The sequence below is a fragment of the Magnolia sinica genome, chromosome 5 (genome assembly GCF_029962835.1).
Source record: "Magnolia sinica isolate HGM2019 chromosome 5, MsV1, whole genome shotgun sequence".
NCBI classification, from domain to species: Eukaryota; Viridiplantae; Streptophyta; class Magnoliopsida; order Magnoliales; family Magnoliaceae; genus Magnolia; species Magnolia sinica.
This window is the reverse complement of record NC_080577.1, coordinates 84,362,874-84,382,719: the sequence shown is the minus strand read 5'-3', so window position 1 is coordinate 84,382,719 and position 19,846 is coordinate 84,362,874. Positions and strand designations below refer to the sequence as shown.

The following is a 19,846-nucleotide window of genomic DNA, read 5'->3' as shown; positions in this document are numbered from 1 at the left end:
GATGATAACAAATTAATCTCAAAAGGGCCAATAATTGATGATAACAAATTAAAATGAAAACAGAGGGAAAGTAACAAAAATCTGAGAACAAATAAAGGACATGTAAAGATTAAGTGTAAAGGCAAGATAAAATGCATCAACTCAATTGAGACAAAGGGAAAGTAAAAGGAGCGATAAAATAGCATGAAGGCATAAAAGGCGAAATAAACAGATCATCTTAAATCCATGTAAGCTTAAAGGATAAAACCCTCACCTTTGACGTTGAAGAGTCCTCTCATTTTGTTAGAACCTAGTGCGTGCCCTCTAAATTCGACTTCAACCATAGATTACACCAATTACATGATTAGGGCTTGAGCCAAGGTTTCACCTTTAAACTAATTATCATTTAAATTTACACTGTGAGCATTGCATCAAGGAGCAGGGGGTGGACATCTCTGTAGCTTCCAGCAAGTGTCAATAAAATGATTGTGTTGCTTGAAGTGAGTGCAAAAATGCTCTCCTTTATACTACAGCCACATCCGTTGGCATCCATTTTAATAATGTTGTGAGCAAAAACAAAACCAGCAGCACAAAGATCTAATGAGTTCAAACCAGCATATCAATCACAAGAGATTACACCAATGACGAGGATGCGGACAGCAGCTCTTCAACTCCAAAAAAAAATAAAAATAAGGTATGATAACAAAGAACTGTCTAGGCATGAAAAATTGGTCTCCCACGACAAGGCCAAAAAATCTTCTGAATGAAATCTTTTCAGAGATCAGCCACAGTGGAAAGATTCCCAAGTAAAACTGATCCAAGCAACCAAGGATTAGATCAAGCGGTGACCGAATGGTGGAGATCAACATTTTTTATTAAAATGTGGAAATTTTCTAGAGAAATGCACCCAAAAAAAAAGAGCTTTTGATCGGAGAAAATTTCTGGAAAAAAAAAAAAGTACCCAAAAAACCTCGAAAGATGACTTCTATAATAAATAGCCTTCAATGGAACCCATTGATCACACAAAGTGGGTGCCGGAAGCTTCAAACAAAGATGAATGAGAGAAAAATGAGAGCCATAGCCTCTAATACAATGTTGTGTGATTAGATTATACGTTTGAATAAGAGAGAAGAAGAATTTTGAGAGAGATTGAATTCTTCTTTGATTCCGATAGAAGAACCATACATAAATAGAAAAACTATTGCCTATATTTAGGATTTACAGGATGACTATGACTTAAAGGAGAATATTTACAACATATAGCACATTGCAAGGGTATGGAAAATAGTACTTTAGACCCTCTGGAATGGTACACAGCAGAATATGAAAAATGGTGCTCCTACGAGAGCCCTCTCCCTAGGTGACCACCTAAGTTAGGTATATTGAATTTCAAAAAAAAAAACCAAAAAAGAAACCACAGTTGAAAAGCATTTAGTTACTAAAATTCAAATATCTTTAAAACTTCCTATTAACTCAAAAAAGAGGACACTGCCTGCTTCACAACCAAAATAATTCCTTGAACGATCAAGAGCGCAACAGAAACCAAGCATGGCCCTTCTGATCATGCCCCACATAAAGCCCCTGAATGGAAATATTGCGTTTAGTGTGTGGAAACTGGAAAGCAAAAGCAATAGGAGCATCACCTGTTCTCTTATATTTATACAACTTTAGCTAGATAAAGCAATCTTAGGGCCAGCCCTTTCATGCCCGGTAGTACCCAAACACATGGGGGACACCCAATTTTTGTAAACATTAAGATCGAGGGTCCACACTATCAATTACGGATGTACTCATAGCAGAACTAATAAATCAATAGCCATAGCCACAGCCCCATCTGAAATTTACCTCCTCTTATACAGATTTGCTTTTTCCGGTCATAGTGTTACACCAAAAAAAAAAATATGCTTTCTTCACAAGATTCATAAATGTGGATCCTGTTTTGTGATGCTGAAGTTGCGATGGTCAGAAATTGAAAAGCAATTTTGCGTTGTGTTTCAGATTACTAGCGAGGGCTTTAGTGTGAATTTTTCCTGAAGTGAGGTTTTCAGCATTGGTGTGGAGGATAGATCTATGGAAAACCTTGTTTTGAAACCCTTCAGGAAAAGACAACTCAGACATTAAAATGAAAAGAACGCAGGAAAAAAGACAATAGAAAAAAGGAGCTGACATTGTATAAAATTATTGTAAGTACAGAAGCTGGGATTGATTGAGGGATGCATTTATCATTGACAAAACAGGACACGCTTACGTATGCTGTGGCCCCCTTACCATATGCTAATATCCTAGCCAATGTCGGAAATGCAGCTCCTTGATAGAAGATATGTCTCCAACCATCCCTTTCAGATTGGGGAGGAACCTTGGCATTGAGGACCTGAAAATATTGGAAACAGGAATTAGACAACATAACAGGTATTTTGTACTAGGATTGTCAATTGACCAGCCTGGAGCTTAGGTGGTAGTCTGGTCCTTGGCCTTATTTAAGGCCCGACAAACAATGGGGCCAGGCCCAGGCTTGACAACTTCCCCAATTAAACGTCAGTGAGGTAACCCAGGCCATGGGGCCAGCCTTGGACCTATATTATCAGGCTTGCAGGTGGCCCTTGGCCTAGGTCTGGGCCTGAATTTCAGGCCCGAAATAAATGGCAGCGGGCTTACGTTGTAAGCTAGATTTTTTATGACATGAGAGCAGTTATCTTCATGGTAAAAACAGAGTGAAATTCAATAATACAAATGCAACAAAAAGATGATGCACCTGATTCCGGTAGCAGTGATCAAGGCTACCTGCAATTCGAGCAAACAGGCGCCCTTAATAATTCAATAAAACCAATTCCAAGAACATGAACTTTCACGAGATGAACTGTTTAACGATAGATGTTGTGGTGATTTGCATGAGAAATTGGAAAGGTGAATTACAGCACACACGCCAGCATGGCACGACTATGCCAGATTCATGCCAATTATTAGACGGGACCATGAACATGCCCCTGGCCCATAACTCAGGCCAATCCACTCATCAGATCAGCTACACTTTTATTAGGAACATGGATTGTTGTTGTATAAGAACAAATCACAAACAGCCTACATTCAAAATAAACGTGGCCCACCTGATAAGTGAACCTGCATGGCTTTTATGACAACAGATCTTCCTATAGAGGCCCACCTGGTACATGACCCTGATATCACATGTGTCCCACTTGGCTTTGTGTACCACAATTCACCTCTTCAATCCCTCGCATGGATTTTTTATTGTTACTCATCATATACTTCAGGGAATTGATATTTTCATCCATCCTGATTGATTTGCACACATCATTTTCCAATTTGAAAATTGACATAGTACACTGTTATACCATTTCTGTTCCGTTTTGCAAATACAAAGAGTGGGACTTGGGAGTAAATAATGGCTCCCTTCTATTCATCAGGATTGCATTTTTCTTGGAGTTGATATCCTACAACTTCCAGTAAAAAGGGCAATGTTTGTGTGTGCATCTCTCATTTCAAAATTTTGGATTTTCAAATGCTTGCTAGATTCCCTCCAACGTCTTTAAATGGTTGGAACTGTGACCGCACGTCTTGCTCGGTGTTAAATGCATGCACTAAAGTTGTGTCCATAGAAAAAATGACACAACTTCAATACACACAGCACACACCAGGACTTGGTGTGCACGTCATCTCCCACCATCTACAGATAGTTGATGGGAATGTAACAGCATTTCAAAAAAAAATCGAATTTCCCAACAGTCCATACTGAAGTAACTGTTAATACTCCCACATGGAATTATTACATGGTGGGAGGTTTGTACACAACCCTCTGCAAATTAAGCCCATGGAAATTTTCCAAAAAAAAACGCAGGAAAAGATTGTCTGGGCACAGATTGCATCGATACTGACTCGATCTGCAGGTATCGCCCACCATCCAATAATGGTGAGGGCAGTTCTTGGCGCATGTTTCAAAACAGGATTTTGAAAATTCGCATTTTGAAATGCTGCTAGATTCCTTCCAACAGTTTTTAAATGGTGGGAAGCATGTGTAAGTAGAAACAAGAGAAGCTAGATGGTTTTGCATATGCCTGGAGTGAGGATTGCCGGCATTTAGCCGCCCCATTCGGTCCACATGCCAAGATGGTCCGATGATTTGAATCGCCCATGTCCTCGGTAGTGCTACGATAAATAAGCTATGCTCTTGTAATCGACCTTCAGCCATCATACTCTGCTTCGATTTTTGGAGTGAACGTGAGCCATTGAAAACTTCCATTCCAGTGTTATTAATGCTCAGAATCATCCGTTGGGTGTAAGTTTCTTCCGATGGCCCTTGCAGCATAGAATCCAGAGCGTGGACAGCTTCGATCATTGGGCCATCTGAGCATGTGGGCCCCATGGGAGCTTAAGTAGCGACGAAGGCAAAATTACTTCTTTTTTTTCTGTAGCGAACCTGAAAAGAGGGAAGAATCGAGAGGAAAGAGAAGAAGGGCGATGGAATGGAGGGCGCAGATAACTTGGTCGACGTGGTTTGCATCGTGGATGGCTGAGATTACTTCTCCCACCTTTGCTAGGATTTCAGCTTCGAGACCTCTCCTGTTTCTTACACTTCCCGCTTCCATTGAAAACCAGAAACCTCTCCGGAGAGCGCAAGGCAGCGGTTTTTTAGTGCACTGAGCCCGTTTTCTAGAAACCGGCAGGTGGTAGGGCATTTTGGTCAATAATAATCCTACAGCTGGGCATCGAGTCGAGTTGGACCGAGTTAGGGCTGACCCGACTCGGTACCGAGTCCAGCATGGCTCACCCAATCCGAGTTCGGGTCTGGCCTGAAGTAATCCAGACCAAGTCCGACCCGATCACAGGTACCGAGTGGGGTTGAGCTAACACCAAGTTAGGTTAGGTGAAGTGGGTATCTGCGGGCTGAAATCACAACTCAAAACCTACGTGCCTGCTGGAATTGCAGCTCCTCTCTGTAAGCTACACAGCATCTCATAACTAAAACGCAAGTCTAAATTTTGTTAATGTACAAGTCGGGTTTTGGATCAAGTTGAGTTAGTACTGAGTTGGATTTTGGGTCAAGTCAAGTCATTAAGTGACCCAGACTTGACTCAATTTGAGTTTGGATTGGAACAAGCCTACCTAGTTGGGATCGACTCACCCACTTAGTTCAGGTCGAGTTGGGCCTGAACGGCTCAGACGAGTCAAGTTTGTCAAGTTGAGTTGTCCCATACTCCACTCTAATTTTATATGATATGCAAACCCGAGTAGACATATAAGTTGGGAGGGGGCGAGATCGGGCCCGTCAATCCATGTCCAGATATCAACATTCAGCTAAGCTTTAGGCCCAATTGCTTTTAGCCCAACCCAGGTCAATATAAGATTTTTCTTAAGTGTACGAACGCTCACTACTTAAACAATGATGGCCCACCATGATGTTTGTGAGAAATTCACCCTGCCTACAAATTACTTGAGGGGTTAGATAAAAATGTAAGTATAAAAATATGAGCGAAAGAAAAAAGTGCAGATTGAATGGTTTAGATAAAAATAAGTATAAAAATATGAGCGAAAGAAAAAAGTGCAGATTGAATGGCCACCATTGAAACACTTAGGGTCTGTTTGGGCGACGGGATTAGAAGGGATTAGGAGGGATGGGATTCATCTCATCCTGTGCCAATTCCACTCCATGTTCGGGAAGAATGGGAAAGCTTGGTATTACATTAAATGGAATTGCATCGGGTCTCATGCCAATTTCACTCAATGTTTAGCAAGTTGTGTAGGTTCCACCATGATGTATGAGCTATATCCAAACCGTCTACCCATTTATTGAGATTATTTTAAAGCATGGGCTAAAAAATCAGGTAAATCTAAAGCTCAAGTGGACCCCACCATAGAAAGCAATAGGGCTTGAATACTTACAGTTAAAAACTTCTTTGGGGCCACATAAGTTTTGGATCTACCTCATTTTTAGGCCCTTGCCCTAAAATGAGGTTACAAAACAAATAAACGGTTTAGATATAACAAGTATGTTATTCTCAATAATTTCAAATGGTGGTGGGTATATTCATTCAATATACCACTGTATTATCAACAAAGCATGGCATTAATTTTATTCCATGGTATCAGGGGATAATCCCTGCCATGGGTAATAATTATATTTTTTGAATCCCATCCCACCTAATCCCTTCTAATCCCACCGCCCAAACAGGCCCTTAAGGTAAACTGCTGTTTTTGAAAAACCCAAGTTGTTCATTCGTTTTTGCAGCAAAAAACGAGGGAGATCCGAAACTCAAGTAAGCCGGCTGAAAAAGCCATAGGGCCGTCACCATGTTTTTTAAAAATCCAACCTGTCCACATTTTAGCCACATAACTTTAAGCGGCAGGCACAAGTGTCTTGCAGATCCAACACTCAGGTGGACCACACGGCGGAAAAAAGTCCATATTAAACACTAACCATTGAACTCTCTCCCCTTGAAAATGTCACGGTGCTTCGGGGTGGGTTGAAAAAAAAAAATCATAATTAGCTGTGAAAAAAATCAAGATCACCCCTGAAAAAATCAAGATCAAATGTGAAAAAATGACAATCACCTGCAAAAGAATTACGATCAGCCGTACAAAAATCACGATCAACCGTGAAAAATCACAATCACACTTACAATAACCAAGATCAGCCACGTAAACATCATGATTAACCATGAAAAAAACACAATCAACCGCGAAAAAATCAAGATCAGCTGCAAAAAAAAAAAAATCACAATCAGCCGCGAGAAAATAATGATGAGACAACGTAATTCAAGATCAGCCACAAGAAAATTGCAACCAGCCCCCCAAAAAATAAGATCAGCCGTGAAAAATAAATCACGATTACCAGTGAAAGATCACAATCAGCTGTGAAAAAAATCACGATCATATGAAAAAATATAATCACGATAAGCCGCGAAAAAATCAAGATCACCCACGAAAAAATCACAACTGTTTCCTGCTGTGTGGCCCACTTGAGTGTTGGATCTACCTAAGTTTTGTGCCCATCCCTTAAAATTTATGCAGCTAAAATGGTGGACGGGATGGATTTCTCAAGGAAAAAAATCATTGTGAGCCCACGAGTTTTTTCAGCTGGCCCTAAATGGAAATAAGAGAGTTCAATAATCAGCTTTCAGTACCCTGCTGTGTGGCCCACCTGAGTTTTAGATCCACCTCATTTTTTATCCCACACGGAAAAAATGAATATTTTAAAAAACATTACAGTGGGCCCGAGTGTTTTAAAGGTGGCCGTTCAATCTGCACTTTTTCTATTGTGTGGCCCACTTGAGAACTGGATCTGACTTTTTTTTGGGCCAACCCCCTTGAATGATCTGAAGAAGCTGTTGGACGAGGTGGATTTTTCACAAATATCACACAGGCCCCACTAGTGTTTCAACTATGAATATTCAATGCCCACAAGTTCGTGACGTCAACTCACTAATCTCCAACAAAATCTTCAAGGGCGTGTTTGGGCAGTGGAATTAGGAGGGATTATGTGGGATGGGATTCATCTAGTCGTGTGCCAATTCCACTTCATGTTTGGGAAGAATGGAAAAGCTTAGAATTAAATTAGATGGAATTACATTGGGTCCGTACAAATTTCATTCAATGTTAGCAATTTGTGTAGGTCCCACCATGATGTGTGGGCCATATCCACACCTACTACCCATTTTTCCAAATTATTTTAGAGCATGAGCCAAAAAATCAGGTAAATTTAAAGCTCAAGTGGACCCCACCATAGAAAGCAACAGGGATTGAATATTTACCGTTGAAAACTTCTTTGGGGCCACATAAGTTTTGGATCTACCTCATTTTTAGGCTCATGCTATAAAATGAGGTTACAAAACAAATGAACAATTTAGATATAACACATATGTGTTATTCTCAATAATTTCAAATGATGATGGGTATATCCATTCAATGTACCACCGTATTACCAACAAAGCATAGCATTAATCTTAAACCATGGCAACAGGGGACAATCCCTGTAATGGGTAATAATTATGTCTTTAGAATCCCATCCCACCTTAATCCCTTCTAATCCCAACCGCTTGGCCTGACCAATTCCATGGGATTAGCTGGGATGGAATGGATTTTAAGGTAATGATGGTGGTGTCAGTGTTTGTCCCTTGATTCCATGGGTTTGGAATAGCCCATGAGATATACAGCTGCCTGTTTAGACCGTCTCAAATGGATGGGTTTGCATCTACATTGCTTCTTGTGGTGTGTCTCACTCACTATTTTATATTTGCCTTAAAACAAATTTATTGCTAAATGTAGGCCCGTGAAAATGATGGACAGAGTGGATATCTCATTGATATCTTGGTGAGCCCTACATAGAGGTGAAAAATCACATCCTGGGTTTGGCAGAATCCATGTTAGCTAACGGGCGGTGTTTACAAGGCGAGGTACATCCTGCCATCCCAAACGGGGGATGGGATGAGATCTAGCAGGATAACCCTCCTAATCCCAGGATAGCCCACATCTAGCGCGCGGCCAAACACACCCTTAGGGCTTATAGAGTACGGGGGCCTTTTGGTCCTGAAAAACTATAATCCCCTCATTCTGCAAATGGAGTTGTGTAGACAGCCTATCACATGGGATGACCGACTGCAACAAGATCCGAACTCTATATAACTTGAACCCCAACACCCTGGAACTCAGCTGCCAGGAGTCGTAGGGCGTATTTGGGCGGTGGGATTAGAAGGGATTAGGTGGGATGGGATTCCAAAATCATAATTATTACCCATGGAGTGATTGTCCCCTGTTGCCATGGAATAAGATTAATCACATGCTTTGCTGGTAATATGGTGGTACATTGAATGGATATACCCACCATCATTTGAAATTACCGAGAATAACATACATGTGTTATATCTAAACCGTTCATTTGTTTTGTAACCTCATTTTATGGCATGGGCCTAAAAATGAGGTAGATCCAAAACTTATGTGGCCCCAAAGAAGTTTTCAACGGTAAGTATTCAATCCCCGTTGCTTTCTATAGTGGGGTCCACTTGAGCTTTAGATTTACCTGATTTTTTGGCCCATGCTCTAAAATAATCTTAAAAAATGGGTGGACAGTGTGGATATAGCCCACACATCATGGTGGGACCTACACAATTTGCTAACATTGAGTGAAATTGGCAAGAGACCCAATGCAATTCCAACTAATCTAATTCCAAGCTTTTCCATCCATCCCAAACATGGAGCGGAATTGGCACAGGGCAAGATGAATCCCATCCCACCTCATCCCCTTTAAGGGCGTGTTTGGGCATTGGGATTAGAAGGGCTAGGTGGGAATGGGTTTTATCCCGTGGATCATCCCAACGTCCTGTTCGGGACTGGGCTGTAAAGCCTTTTCTTAAAATCAACGCCTAGGCAGGGGATTTCCGCATTGATACTTCAGATGGTGTTATGTGGACCCCACCATGATGTATGTGTTTTATCCACGCCGTCCATCCATTTTGAAATATTACTTTAGGGCTTGATCCGAAAATTGAGGTAGACAAAAATCTCAAGTGGACCACACCATGGGAAAACAATAGTGATTGAATTCCACCATTAACAACCTCCTAGGCCAACTGTAATGGTTATTTGACATCTAACCAGTTGATTAGGTCATAAAGACTTGGATGAAGGGAAAAATATATATATCAACTTGATCCAAAACTTTTGTGGCCCCAAGAAAGTTTTTAATGGTGGCCATTCAATCAACACTGTGTGGTCCGCTTGAGATTTGGATCAAACTCATTTTTGGGCTCTTACCATAAAATGATCGGAAGAATGGGTGGACGGCATGGATGATACACATACATCATGGTGGGGCCCATAGAGCACCGACCGGTAGTAGTAGGATGATTTATCAATCCGTTTTCATTCCACACGTCAAGCCACAGGATTAAACGACAATCCCTAACACCAATTAGTTATTACATTTTCCTAATTCCATCCCACTTAAACCCATCTAATCCTGTGCACCAAACACCCCCTAAGAATTAAGACCCTAAAACCCTAACTCATCAACCTTAGAACCCGGGAACCACAAACCCCAAAATCAGCTCTTATTAAATCATGTCCAAACCCATACCAGTCCCTAAAAGCTCACAAGAAACTCCCAAGACCCAATTTAGGTGGGCCTCTGTCATAACACTAAAAACAAGGTCAAAATTACAATTGTCTGCTAGCAAAAATCCAAATTGGCCGCGTGGCAAGCAGAAAGCCCAGAATTCAATTCATCTCCTAACACACCAACTACCCTCAAACTCCCTCCAAATTACACAATCTACTACTCCAGTAGTTAATGATGTGTCACATATCCTAAGGCTTCCACGATCCAACCACATCTCATCACATAGCATTTGCTCCTTACCTATCTACTATTTGCAAAAATGCCATTGGCTTCAACTATATAAACCTCTCCCCCATTTCACACATTGGTACTTCACTAGCAAGGGTGTGCAGCTTATTAAAAATAAGTGAGGTGGATTCATTTAGCTAGACTCTATTCTTATTTGGGATTTTAACTAGTTGTTGTCTCTCCACCTCAAATGAAAATGGCATCATTTAAGCCTTGCTTTTCCATGTGCAATGAATGACATTTCGCTCTTCATTTTGCATTTGTTTAAGATTATATATTCAAAAGCAAAATAAGCAAAGATCCATTAGTTCAATGGATAGGAAAAACTGATTAGAGAAAGTGAGGCCTCTCAATCCCTTCCTTGGCAAGAGCATTGGCTGGCTCGTTTACCATATGAGGAACACCACAAAAGGTGGCATCGAAAGATGAAACTAATGCTCTGATTTCAGCAAAAAGAAAATAAAACATCCAAGGTTTCGAGGCCCAAGAGATAGAGCTTTCCTAGAGTCACCACAATGTTGTGGCAGTCCTTGAGAAGTTCTGACCCTATCAAGATCGCCTTTTATTCCTTCTTCATTTGAGTGAACCATTCACATGGGATGGTAAAAGAATAACTTGATTTCATCTTAGTCATTCCTAAGAATGGGTATTGACATCAAGTTTCCCTTGCACCAATAATCACACTTTTTTTTTTTTTAAAGATGATGATTTCATTAAAACTTTAGAAAACAACAATACAAAGGCAACTGTGGAAGGTGACCCTACGATCACTACACTACTAGGCTGTCTTACAAAACAGAATGTACAATACATTGCTATAGATCCTGGTTCCTTTTTCCTAGCACATCACCCAAAGACCACTGAATCCATTCACTTATTATCAATGCAACAGTGAGAAATCAGGACATCAATGACCCATACCAACACCATGGAGACAATAGAAAAGGAGAGCCGCATTCACTACAGCTTTATCTTTGACTATTATTTCATTCCTATCTTTCTAGATTACCCATAAGATTGCAAATGGTATCGGGGCCCAAATTCTTTTACCATGCTCAGAGAACAGGCTGGATGTCAATCCAATAATGACCTTAAACAGAGACCTATTAATCACCCAGATGATTTTGAACTCTTAAAGAAGTGGTCTCACAGACTCCTTGCTGCCTGGCAATGGACAAATAGATGGTCTGCTGACTAATGCCAATATTGGCCAACACCATTTTCCTCTTTTTAAGATTATCCACTGTAGGGATTTCATTGGCGATGGCTATCCATGCAAAATCTTGGACCCAAGGAATGGGAGCTCTCCAAAATTTAGCAAATGAATAATTATGATCTCCCAATTCGCATAGTTTAAATAGACTGACTTGGTGGAGAATCTAAAATTCTTCTCCTGCTTTCCAATATTTAGAGTCCTCATTGGAGGTCTCGAGACTGACCAAAGTGGCGAAATTTTTAGTTTCCTCCTCATTTAGGTTTCTTTGGAGAGAGACTCCACGCCATAGAACCCCCAAAACGTCATAACACTCCACCACTTTCACCTCTTTATCCATTGCAATTGAATAAAGGATGAGAATGCATTTTCCAATTTTGAGTCCCTTGGCCACAAATCCTTGCAGAATTTGATTCCAGTACCTCCATCTACCAAGAATCAACACCCTTTATTTATCAAAATGCCTACTTTCTCCAGGATCAGGCTTCCATTTTGACCCGAACTCCTACCAATTCCACTTATTCCCATCCACACCAATGATCCGGCTAGGTTTGGTACCCTATTAGGAACCCACCCTCCACCACCTGACTCGTAGTATTTCCTAGAGAAAACCTCTCCCACAATGCTTCTGCCTCATCTCCAAACCTCCACCACCACTTTGCAAGGAGAGCCCAATTCTTTTCCTTAGTTCTTCCTAACCTTAAGGCATCCCCCATTTTTCAGTACAAATCGCAATTCAATAGGTGAAACTTGTGCCCTTCTTCACGGCCTTCCCACAAGAGATCTCCTTGAATCTTTTGAATTTCTCCTCGCCACCTTACTTGGCATCTTGTAAAGAGACAGGAACTTGTGCCCTACCTTGGCCTTCCCATGAAGCACAAGTTTTTATTATGAATCCATGAATTTCAAAAGATGTTGCCCAATCTCTCTCTAGGTCTACAATTGAGACCCTTGTGAATACATACAAAACAATTTACCGACCATCAGAGACGTTTGATGTAATAGCTGAGCTTGCTTATGGAGGAACCTTTACAACCAACTGCATCCAAATAATGCCCCTTGTCATTCTTCCTAGAGGTTTGAATGTGCCCAAATGACACCCACCAACAATCTCAACAGCCAATGGTTGAGAAACCCAAGAACTTTCCAAAGCATGAGGAAGAAGCTCCAAATTGAATAAGGCGCATTACAATGCAAGAGAAGGTATTCCACCAATTCCTCCATACATCAACATAAAATACATGCTTGGAGGTGGAGAGATGACAAAAATGATTCTTTTTTACTTCGGTTTCATTGGTGCAGGCAACTTCATTTGTTCACTCAGCTCTGCCAACTTGGAGTATATTTCCTTTGAATATGGGTGAGAATCATCCCCTGCAACAAACTCATGAATCACATTGTTCACTTCAATCCAACTGGACCCCGGTTTCTTTTCATTCCCTCTATCCTTCATTAATCTCCTCACTTTGGCTGCTTCTTCCCACTTCCCATCAGCTGCATACAGCTTAGATTTCAATACCAATAACCCACAATCTGATGGGTCTAACATGGAAATTGTGCTCATCAATTTCTCTCCAAGTCCCACATTTCCATGTATCTGACAAGCAAAAGCGAGCGTTCCCAAGGCAATGGAATCCGCTTCAATCGACTCAACCATCTCCATCGCCTCATCAAACCATCCAGCCCTTCCTAGAAGATCGACCATGCATCTGTAGTGCTCCATCTTGGCCTCAATCCCAAAACCCTCTTTCATTGAATTGAAAAACCTAACACCCTCTTCAACTAACCCGGAATGCCTACAAGCACTCAATATTGCAATCATAGTAACATTGTCTATGCCAATCCCCATCCTTTCAGCCTCTCTAAACACACTGATTGCTTCCTCACCCAGCGCATGAATCGCAAGACCCATTATCATCGCATTGTAACAAGATATAGTTTTTAAACTTATGCCATCGAACACTATTCGTGCCTCTTGTATGCTTCCACATTTTGCATACATATCTATAAGAGCAGTACCCACAAAAGCATTGATCTCAATCTCATTCTTCTTCACATAGTCATGAACCCATTTACCAAAATCCAACATCCCCAAATCTGCAACAGCAGAAAGAACTGTCACAATCGTCATCTTATCAGGCTTCACGCCATCCATCTGCATTCGATGAAACAATGCTAAGGCCTCCCTAGTACTCCCAATATGAACAAAACCGCCAATCATAGTGGTCCAAGAAGAAACATTCTTAACAGGCATCTCTTCAAACAACTCCTTACCAAGTTCCATCAGTCCACAACGAACGCAGCAAGCAACAATGGCATTCCAGCTCACAACATCTCTCTCAGGCATCCTATTGAACACATGGCATGCAGCTGAGATATCGTTGCAGGAACCATAAAAATCCAGCAGCGAGGTCTGAGTGTAGACATCGGAACCAAAACCCAGTTTCAAAATCTGGCCATGGAGGGCCTCACCTTCTTCAGCGGCGAGGAGCTTCGAGCAGGCCTTAAGGGTAAAAGGGAAGGTGAGGCGGTCGGGTTCCGAGCCACGTGCGAGCATTCTGGAGTAGAAGATTAAGGCTTCTTGGTGGGAATTGAGATTGACAAGGCCTTTAATCACAGCGTTCCAGAGGAAGGTGTTTGGATGAGGCATTTCTTCAAACACGCAGAGGGCGTAAGAAGGGTTATGAGAGGAGAAGTATGAGGACACGAGCTTGGTGGCAACGAAATTGTTGTGGTAGATGGAGTGGCGGATGATATGGGCGTGGATTTGGGTAAGGTGGGCGAAGGAATTGCAAGATTGGAGTAAGGAGAAGGCATGGTTTTCAAGCTGTCTTGTGGATAACGGGATATGATTTTTGTTGTTGTTGGAATCGCTGGTGTTGTTTTTGCAATAGCTGATGTTGTTGTTGTTGTTGCGTGGAATTGGAAGAAGCTGGGGATGCTTGGAGAATGCTATGGAAGGCATTTCAGTGGAGTTTCCAGTTTGGCCGTTTCCGTTATCCTCTTGACGGAATTTCAAAAGGCGAGGTTGCCGCTTGGACGGTCAGATCATTGAGATTTGTTTCGGCCCCACTTTTAACCGATCAGAGAAGCCTTTCCCATCTGACCGATACCATATAAAAATGGACGGTTTGGATCAAAGAAGGTCAAATAACGAAGGCAAATACTCCACTCGATGGTGTCCACAACCATCCCATCGGTGGCTCCGGAAACCGGGGGTTGCAAATAGATGTGAGAAACATGAGCCTACTAGATGGATGGAATGGAAGGATGATTATCCTTTACAAAGTAATCGATTCGAATCATCCGTTTCCTTAACAATGATCTGATGGCTACGATCCGATCAAAGTGATTCTTGAAAGTCATCGGAAATCAAAAGGTGGGTCCATGCTTTTGGGTCAACCAGATTCAACGAACTGCCTTGCTTTTGGGTCCATGCTCTAAAATGAGGGGTTATATAGAGGGACGGCATGAATATACAAAATATATTTCAAGGTGGCTTTACAAAAAATATTTCAAGGTGGCTTTACAACAGCCCACCCTCTAGATGAAGTAGATAAGATACAACATGGTAACTCTTACAGGGACGACCTTATTATACTAATAAACATGATGGGGTTCACAACAGGCCTCACTAGACAGTTTGGATGGCCAACAAACATTACAATAGTGACGCGGGGATGAACGTGATGAGGTCGATCACCGTCTTCCTTGAGGGGATGACTACTTTGAATTCACACAAGGAAAAATAAAAGGTAAAAATAATTCTAGAAATTCAAAATAAATTTGCCGAATATTGATAGCTAAAATAAATGAGGCTACAACCCTTTAAATGGGGATACTACCAAGACTTGGAATAAGTTTTGGAATTAAACCATAACCCTTTAAATAGGGATACTACCAAGACTTGAAATAAGTTTAGGAATTAAACTATAACTAAAACTCCATAAAATTCGTAACTTCTATTTATAGTAAGTGTCCTATGTGGCTTAACCATATTATTCTCCTAATTTTTCTAAACACTTTTCATGTTGGGCGCAACTCCTAAAGCCTAACGGATGAAGAGTTATAATCAAACTAAAACTTACTATTTATAATAAAAATGGAATTAAACATGAAATTCGGCCGTCAATATGATGGAATCTCCCAAATTTGGCGTGGGCTTTGAACATGGGATGGTTAGATAAAACAGCTCGTTCTACCCCAAATTCATATATTGTACGTCGAGTAACTCATTCCGATTTGTGAGATATGTTTGTTTTAAGGTTTTGACGGTCTTGATGACTTCTGCCTCTGATCAGGCCTTCTTTGATCCATCTTGGACATGAAAGTGTCCGTAACTCGCTTTACATTAGTCCCCTCAACTTCAAAAGAACTCGTCCTTGAGTTCTCGTGCTGCTTCGCTTCATGATACTCGGTTTGGTGCGTTGTAATGATACCCGGATCAAAAGTTATGATCAATTTACGGTCCACCTTCTTTTGGTTCAGCCATGCTAGGAATGTATCTGTGACACGTTCTATATCAAACCCCTCCGCTTGGAAAAAATTCGTCCTCGAGTTACTCGAGGGACTTGGTTCATGATTCTCAAACTAAAACTTACTATTTATAATAAAAATGGAATTAAACATGAAATTCGGCCGTCAATATGATGGAATCTCCCAAATTTGGCGTGGGCTTTGAACATGGGATGGTTAGATAAAACAGCTCGTTCTACCCCAAATTCATATATGGTACGTCGAGTAACTCATTCCGATTTGTGAGATATGTTTGTTTTAAGGTTTTGACGGTCTTGATGACTTCTGCCTCTGATCAGGCCTTCTTTGATCCATCTTGGACATGAAAGTGTCCGTAACTCGCTCTACATTAGTCCCCTCAACTTCAAAAGAACTCGTCCTTGAGTTCTCGTGCTGCTTCGCTTCATGATACTCGGTTTGGTGCGCCGTAATGATACCCGGATCAAAAGTTATGATCAATTTACGGTCCACCTTCTTTTGGTCCAGCCATGCTAGGAATGTATCTGTGACACGTTCTACATCAAACCCCTCCGCTTGGAAAAAATTCGTCCTTGAGTTCTCGAGGGACTTGGTTCATGATTCTGAGATAACTTTTGATGATGATGTTTATTAACCATTTTCTTTTACTTGGCATTAGGCTCCATTTTCTTTTACTTCGCATTAGGCTCTTCAGTTGATACCATACATGTACTCATGCTCTCCTTGACTTAGCTAGTATGGATCAGTTCCTTCACTTCTGCCTTCAAGATCTCACATTCCTTCTGATAATGTGGGCAATTAGGCAGACTTATCCCTGTGACAAGATCAATGTAGCTTTGTATATCTCGTATGGGAGACAATTTATTAGGGAGTTCATTGAGCACAATCGCCTTGAACTCCTGCAACATTGGTTTCAAATCTCCTAGGATGTTCATAGGCTTCATATATTCTTTCTTTTCAACTAATGCATATATATCTCTTGTTTTCTCATATTGTTTAACAAAAAACATGTTCAATTGTGAGAGACTGTTCCTCAACTTTAGAAGTCTTGGGTTGGTTCTCTGTTCCCATAGAGATGAGGCCAATATTTCTACCGTCTTTAGTAAATATAAATGCGTTATCCCGGCCTTTATACGTAGCAATAACATCAATATTATTTTGTCATGGTTGACTAAGTAACATATGACAAACTTTCATGTCGACAATATCACAAAGTACTTGATTCTTATAAATTTTACCAATTGAAAATGAGACAGTGCATTGTTCGATTACCTCTGTTTTGTTGACCTCCTTGATCCATCCAATCGTGTACGGAGATGGATGCTTTTTTATTTTCAGTTGACCTTTTCCACCAATATTTTCGACCGAGATTCTCACTGCTCCTGACATTGATGATCACTTCACAAACTTTTTGGCTTACAGTGCACCTCATTCGAAAGATGTTGTCTCGCTGTAATTTTATTTCTACCTTTGGCATGTATAACGGCTTCCTCACAATCAAAGTTGTGGCCTGCGATTTACCATCATCTAATGGTATTCTGCAGAAATCAGGGTTGTGTCATACAGCAATGACAGGTGGTTGACCATCGCTTTAGGCTTGGGGCGGAATTAGCGCATCCGCAATACAGTTGAGGGTTGCTTGCAGCCCTTGCATGGTCAACTGACTCTCCCGGTAGAAAGCTTTCATTTTTTCCGAAAGATAACGAATCCCTAGATTACCTTCCATAGGATTTTGGTTCATACATTTGTTATTTGACATCGGCCTAAGGGGAGTCCTCTCTCTGATACCAATCTAATGCAAGAATGAATGTGATGAGGTCGACCACCATCTTCCTCAAGGGGATAACTACTTCAAATCCACACAAGGAAAAATAGAAACCAGAAATAATTTTAGAAAGTCGAAATAAATTTATTAAATATTGATAGCTGAAATAAACGAGTCTACAACCCTTTAAATAGGGATAATAACAAGGCTTGAAATAAGTTTAGGAATTAAACTATAAGTAAAACTCCCTAAAATTCGTAACTTACTTCTATTAATAGTAAGTGTCCTATGTGGCTTAACCACATTATTCTCCTAATTTTTCTAAACACTTTTCATGTTGGGCGCAACTCCTATAGCCCAACGGATGAAGAGTTATAATCAAACAAAAACTTACTATTTATAGTAAAAATGAAATTAAACATAGAATTCGGCCATTGATATGATGGAATCTCGCAAATTTGACGTGGTTAACCCGGCATAGCCGGGTTGGTTGGATAAAGTAGCTCGTCCTGCCCCAAAATCATATATGGTACATTGAGTAACTCATTTTGATTTGCGAGATATGCCTGTTTTAAGGTTTTGACGATCTTGATGACTTCTGCCTCTGATCGGGCCTTCTCTGATCCATCTTGGATATGAAAGTCTCCACAACCTGCTCTACATCAAATACGCCTTTGGAAGTTTTTCAATGGTAGGCATTCAATTGCCACTATTTTCTACGTGTGGCCCACCCAAAACAGGCCCATGCATTATCCCATTGATGGACTACGTGGATAAAACAAATATAGTTAGTGTGGACTCAACAGCAGGCCCTACAGCCCCCAGTAAGTTAGAAAATAAATATTACCGTGGCCTAAGGAGGTTTTAATGGTAAGCATTCAATACCCACTATTTCGTTTAGTGCGGGCCACCTAAGAGTTAGATCTAACTTTGTTGAGTATCAAATATTGCATATTACTCTTATTTATATCTTGGTTTTATGAACATGATACTGCTTAATGGTATACTTTATGCATGTTTGTGTTGCAAGGTGAATCTAAGAGCTTAGATTGAAAAGAATGTTAAAAGCATGAATTTAATGCTCAAGAATCACCAAGGCAAGGAATAGATATTTGGATACTAAGATTAAAGATTTCAAGACCTCAAGATCCAAGAAAATCAAGTGAAAAAGGAGGGAAGTCGAAAGAACAAAGTGCTACAATTCACTTCACTGTCTGTACGACCCTAACCCAAGTGTACACGGCGTTCCTTAGGGTCATGCGGTCCTACCGGTCGAATTCCGGTGACCTGCGACTTATGGTTGGCATTTGTGATCATTCGCAAGTTCGGTCACATCGACCTAACTCTGATCGACCCGAAACCTATGCCATCTTGGCCGTATCGACGCCGTGGTTCCAACGCCGCGTCCCGTGCGTGAATCCGACGTGTACATCATGAGTTATGGGCAATGTTCGATTTGGGCCTTTAATGTGTGATGGTGGACCCCACCCCACATGTTTTCCTAGGTGCTTGTGTAAGGATGATGTCACCTTGTAGTAGGTTTGCTAGAAAGTTTACTAGCCTACCACCCTAAGACCTACTAAAGCCTAGCACTTTGTTATTGTCACCATAGGCCATCATAGTTTCTCTAACCAAGGAGAGAGAGACAATGATTGCCTCCCTACAACTCCCTCCCTCCCTCTCTTTCTTCTCCTTCTCTCTACCTCTCCCTCTCCTCTCCCTTTGCTAGGACATCTCACCTCCCCTAAAAATTTCAACCCTCTCACTTCCTAACACCTCCTAATCCGCCCATCATCAACCAATCTTAACCATTGAACTAAGATCCTTGAAGCATCTTAATGCTAGTGGTGTAGCTTTGGAGTTGTTTTGATAGGTGGATGTGTTGCATTGTTTAAATTCCAAATTTCTTCTTCTTCCTCTTGATTCTTTATTCTCCTTTCATTGATGGAGCTTGTGAGACCCATCAAGTGATGATGGTGGCCCCAAGACTCCATGAATATGGCTCAAAGCCTATTCTACATTGCATGCATGTGCATGCAAG

The 19,846-nt window shown here is 41.0% G+C and overlaps 2 protein-coding genes across 2 annotated transcripts in view; both read right to left on the bottom strand.

The window, feature by feature from the left end:
- LOC131246227 (uncharacterized) overlaps window positions 1-4,705 on the bottom strand; it is a 31,722-nt gene extending 27,017 nt beyond the window's left edge. Inside the window, exons 1-3 of the mRNA XM_058246143.1 lie at window positions 4,412-4,705; window positions 2,732-2,760; window positions 2,248-2,350 (exon numbers count right to left, since the gene is read on the bottom strand). Coding sequence (XP_058102126.1) covers window positions 2,248-2,350; window positions 2,732-2,760; window positions 4,412-4,670 — 391 coding nt within the window. The 5' untranslated portion in view covers window positions 4,671-4,705. The remainder of the gene's footprint in view (window positions 1-2,247; window positions 2,351-2,731; window positions 2,761-4,411) is intronic.
- Window positions 4,706-12,825: 8,120 nt separating this feature from the next.
- LOC131247083 (putative pentatricopeptide repeat-containing protein At5g59200, chloroplastic) lies at window positions 12,826-14,511 on the bottom strand. Its single transcript, XM_058247525.1, has one exon. It carries the CDS (start codon window positions 14,509-14,511, stop codon window positions 12,826-12,828), a length of 1,686 nt encoding a protein of 561 aa, XP_058103508.1.
- Between the last annotated feature and the right edge of the window lie 5,335 nt (window positions 14,512-19,846).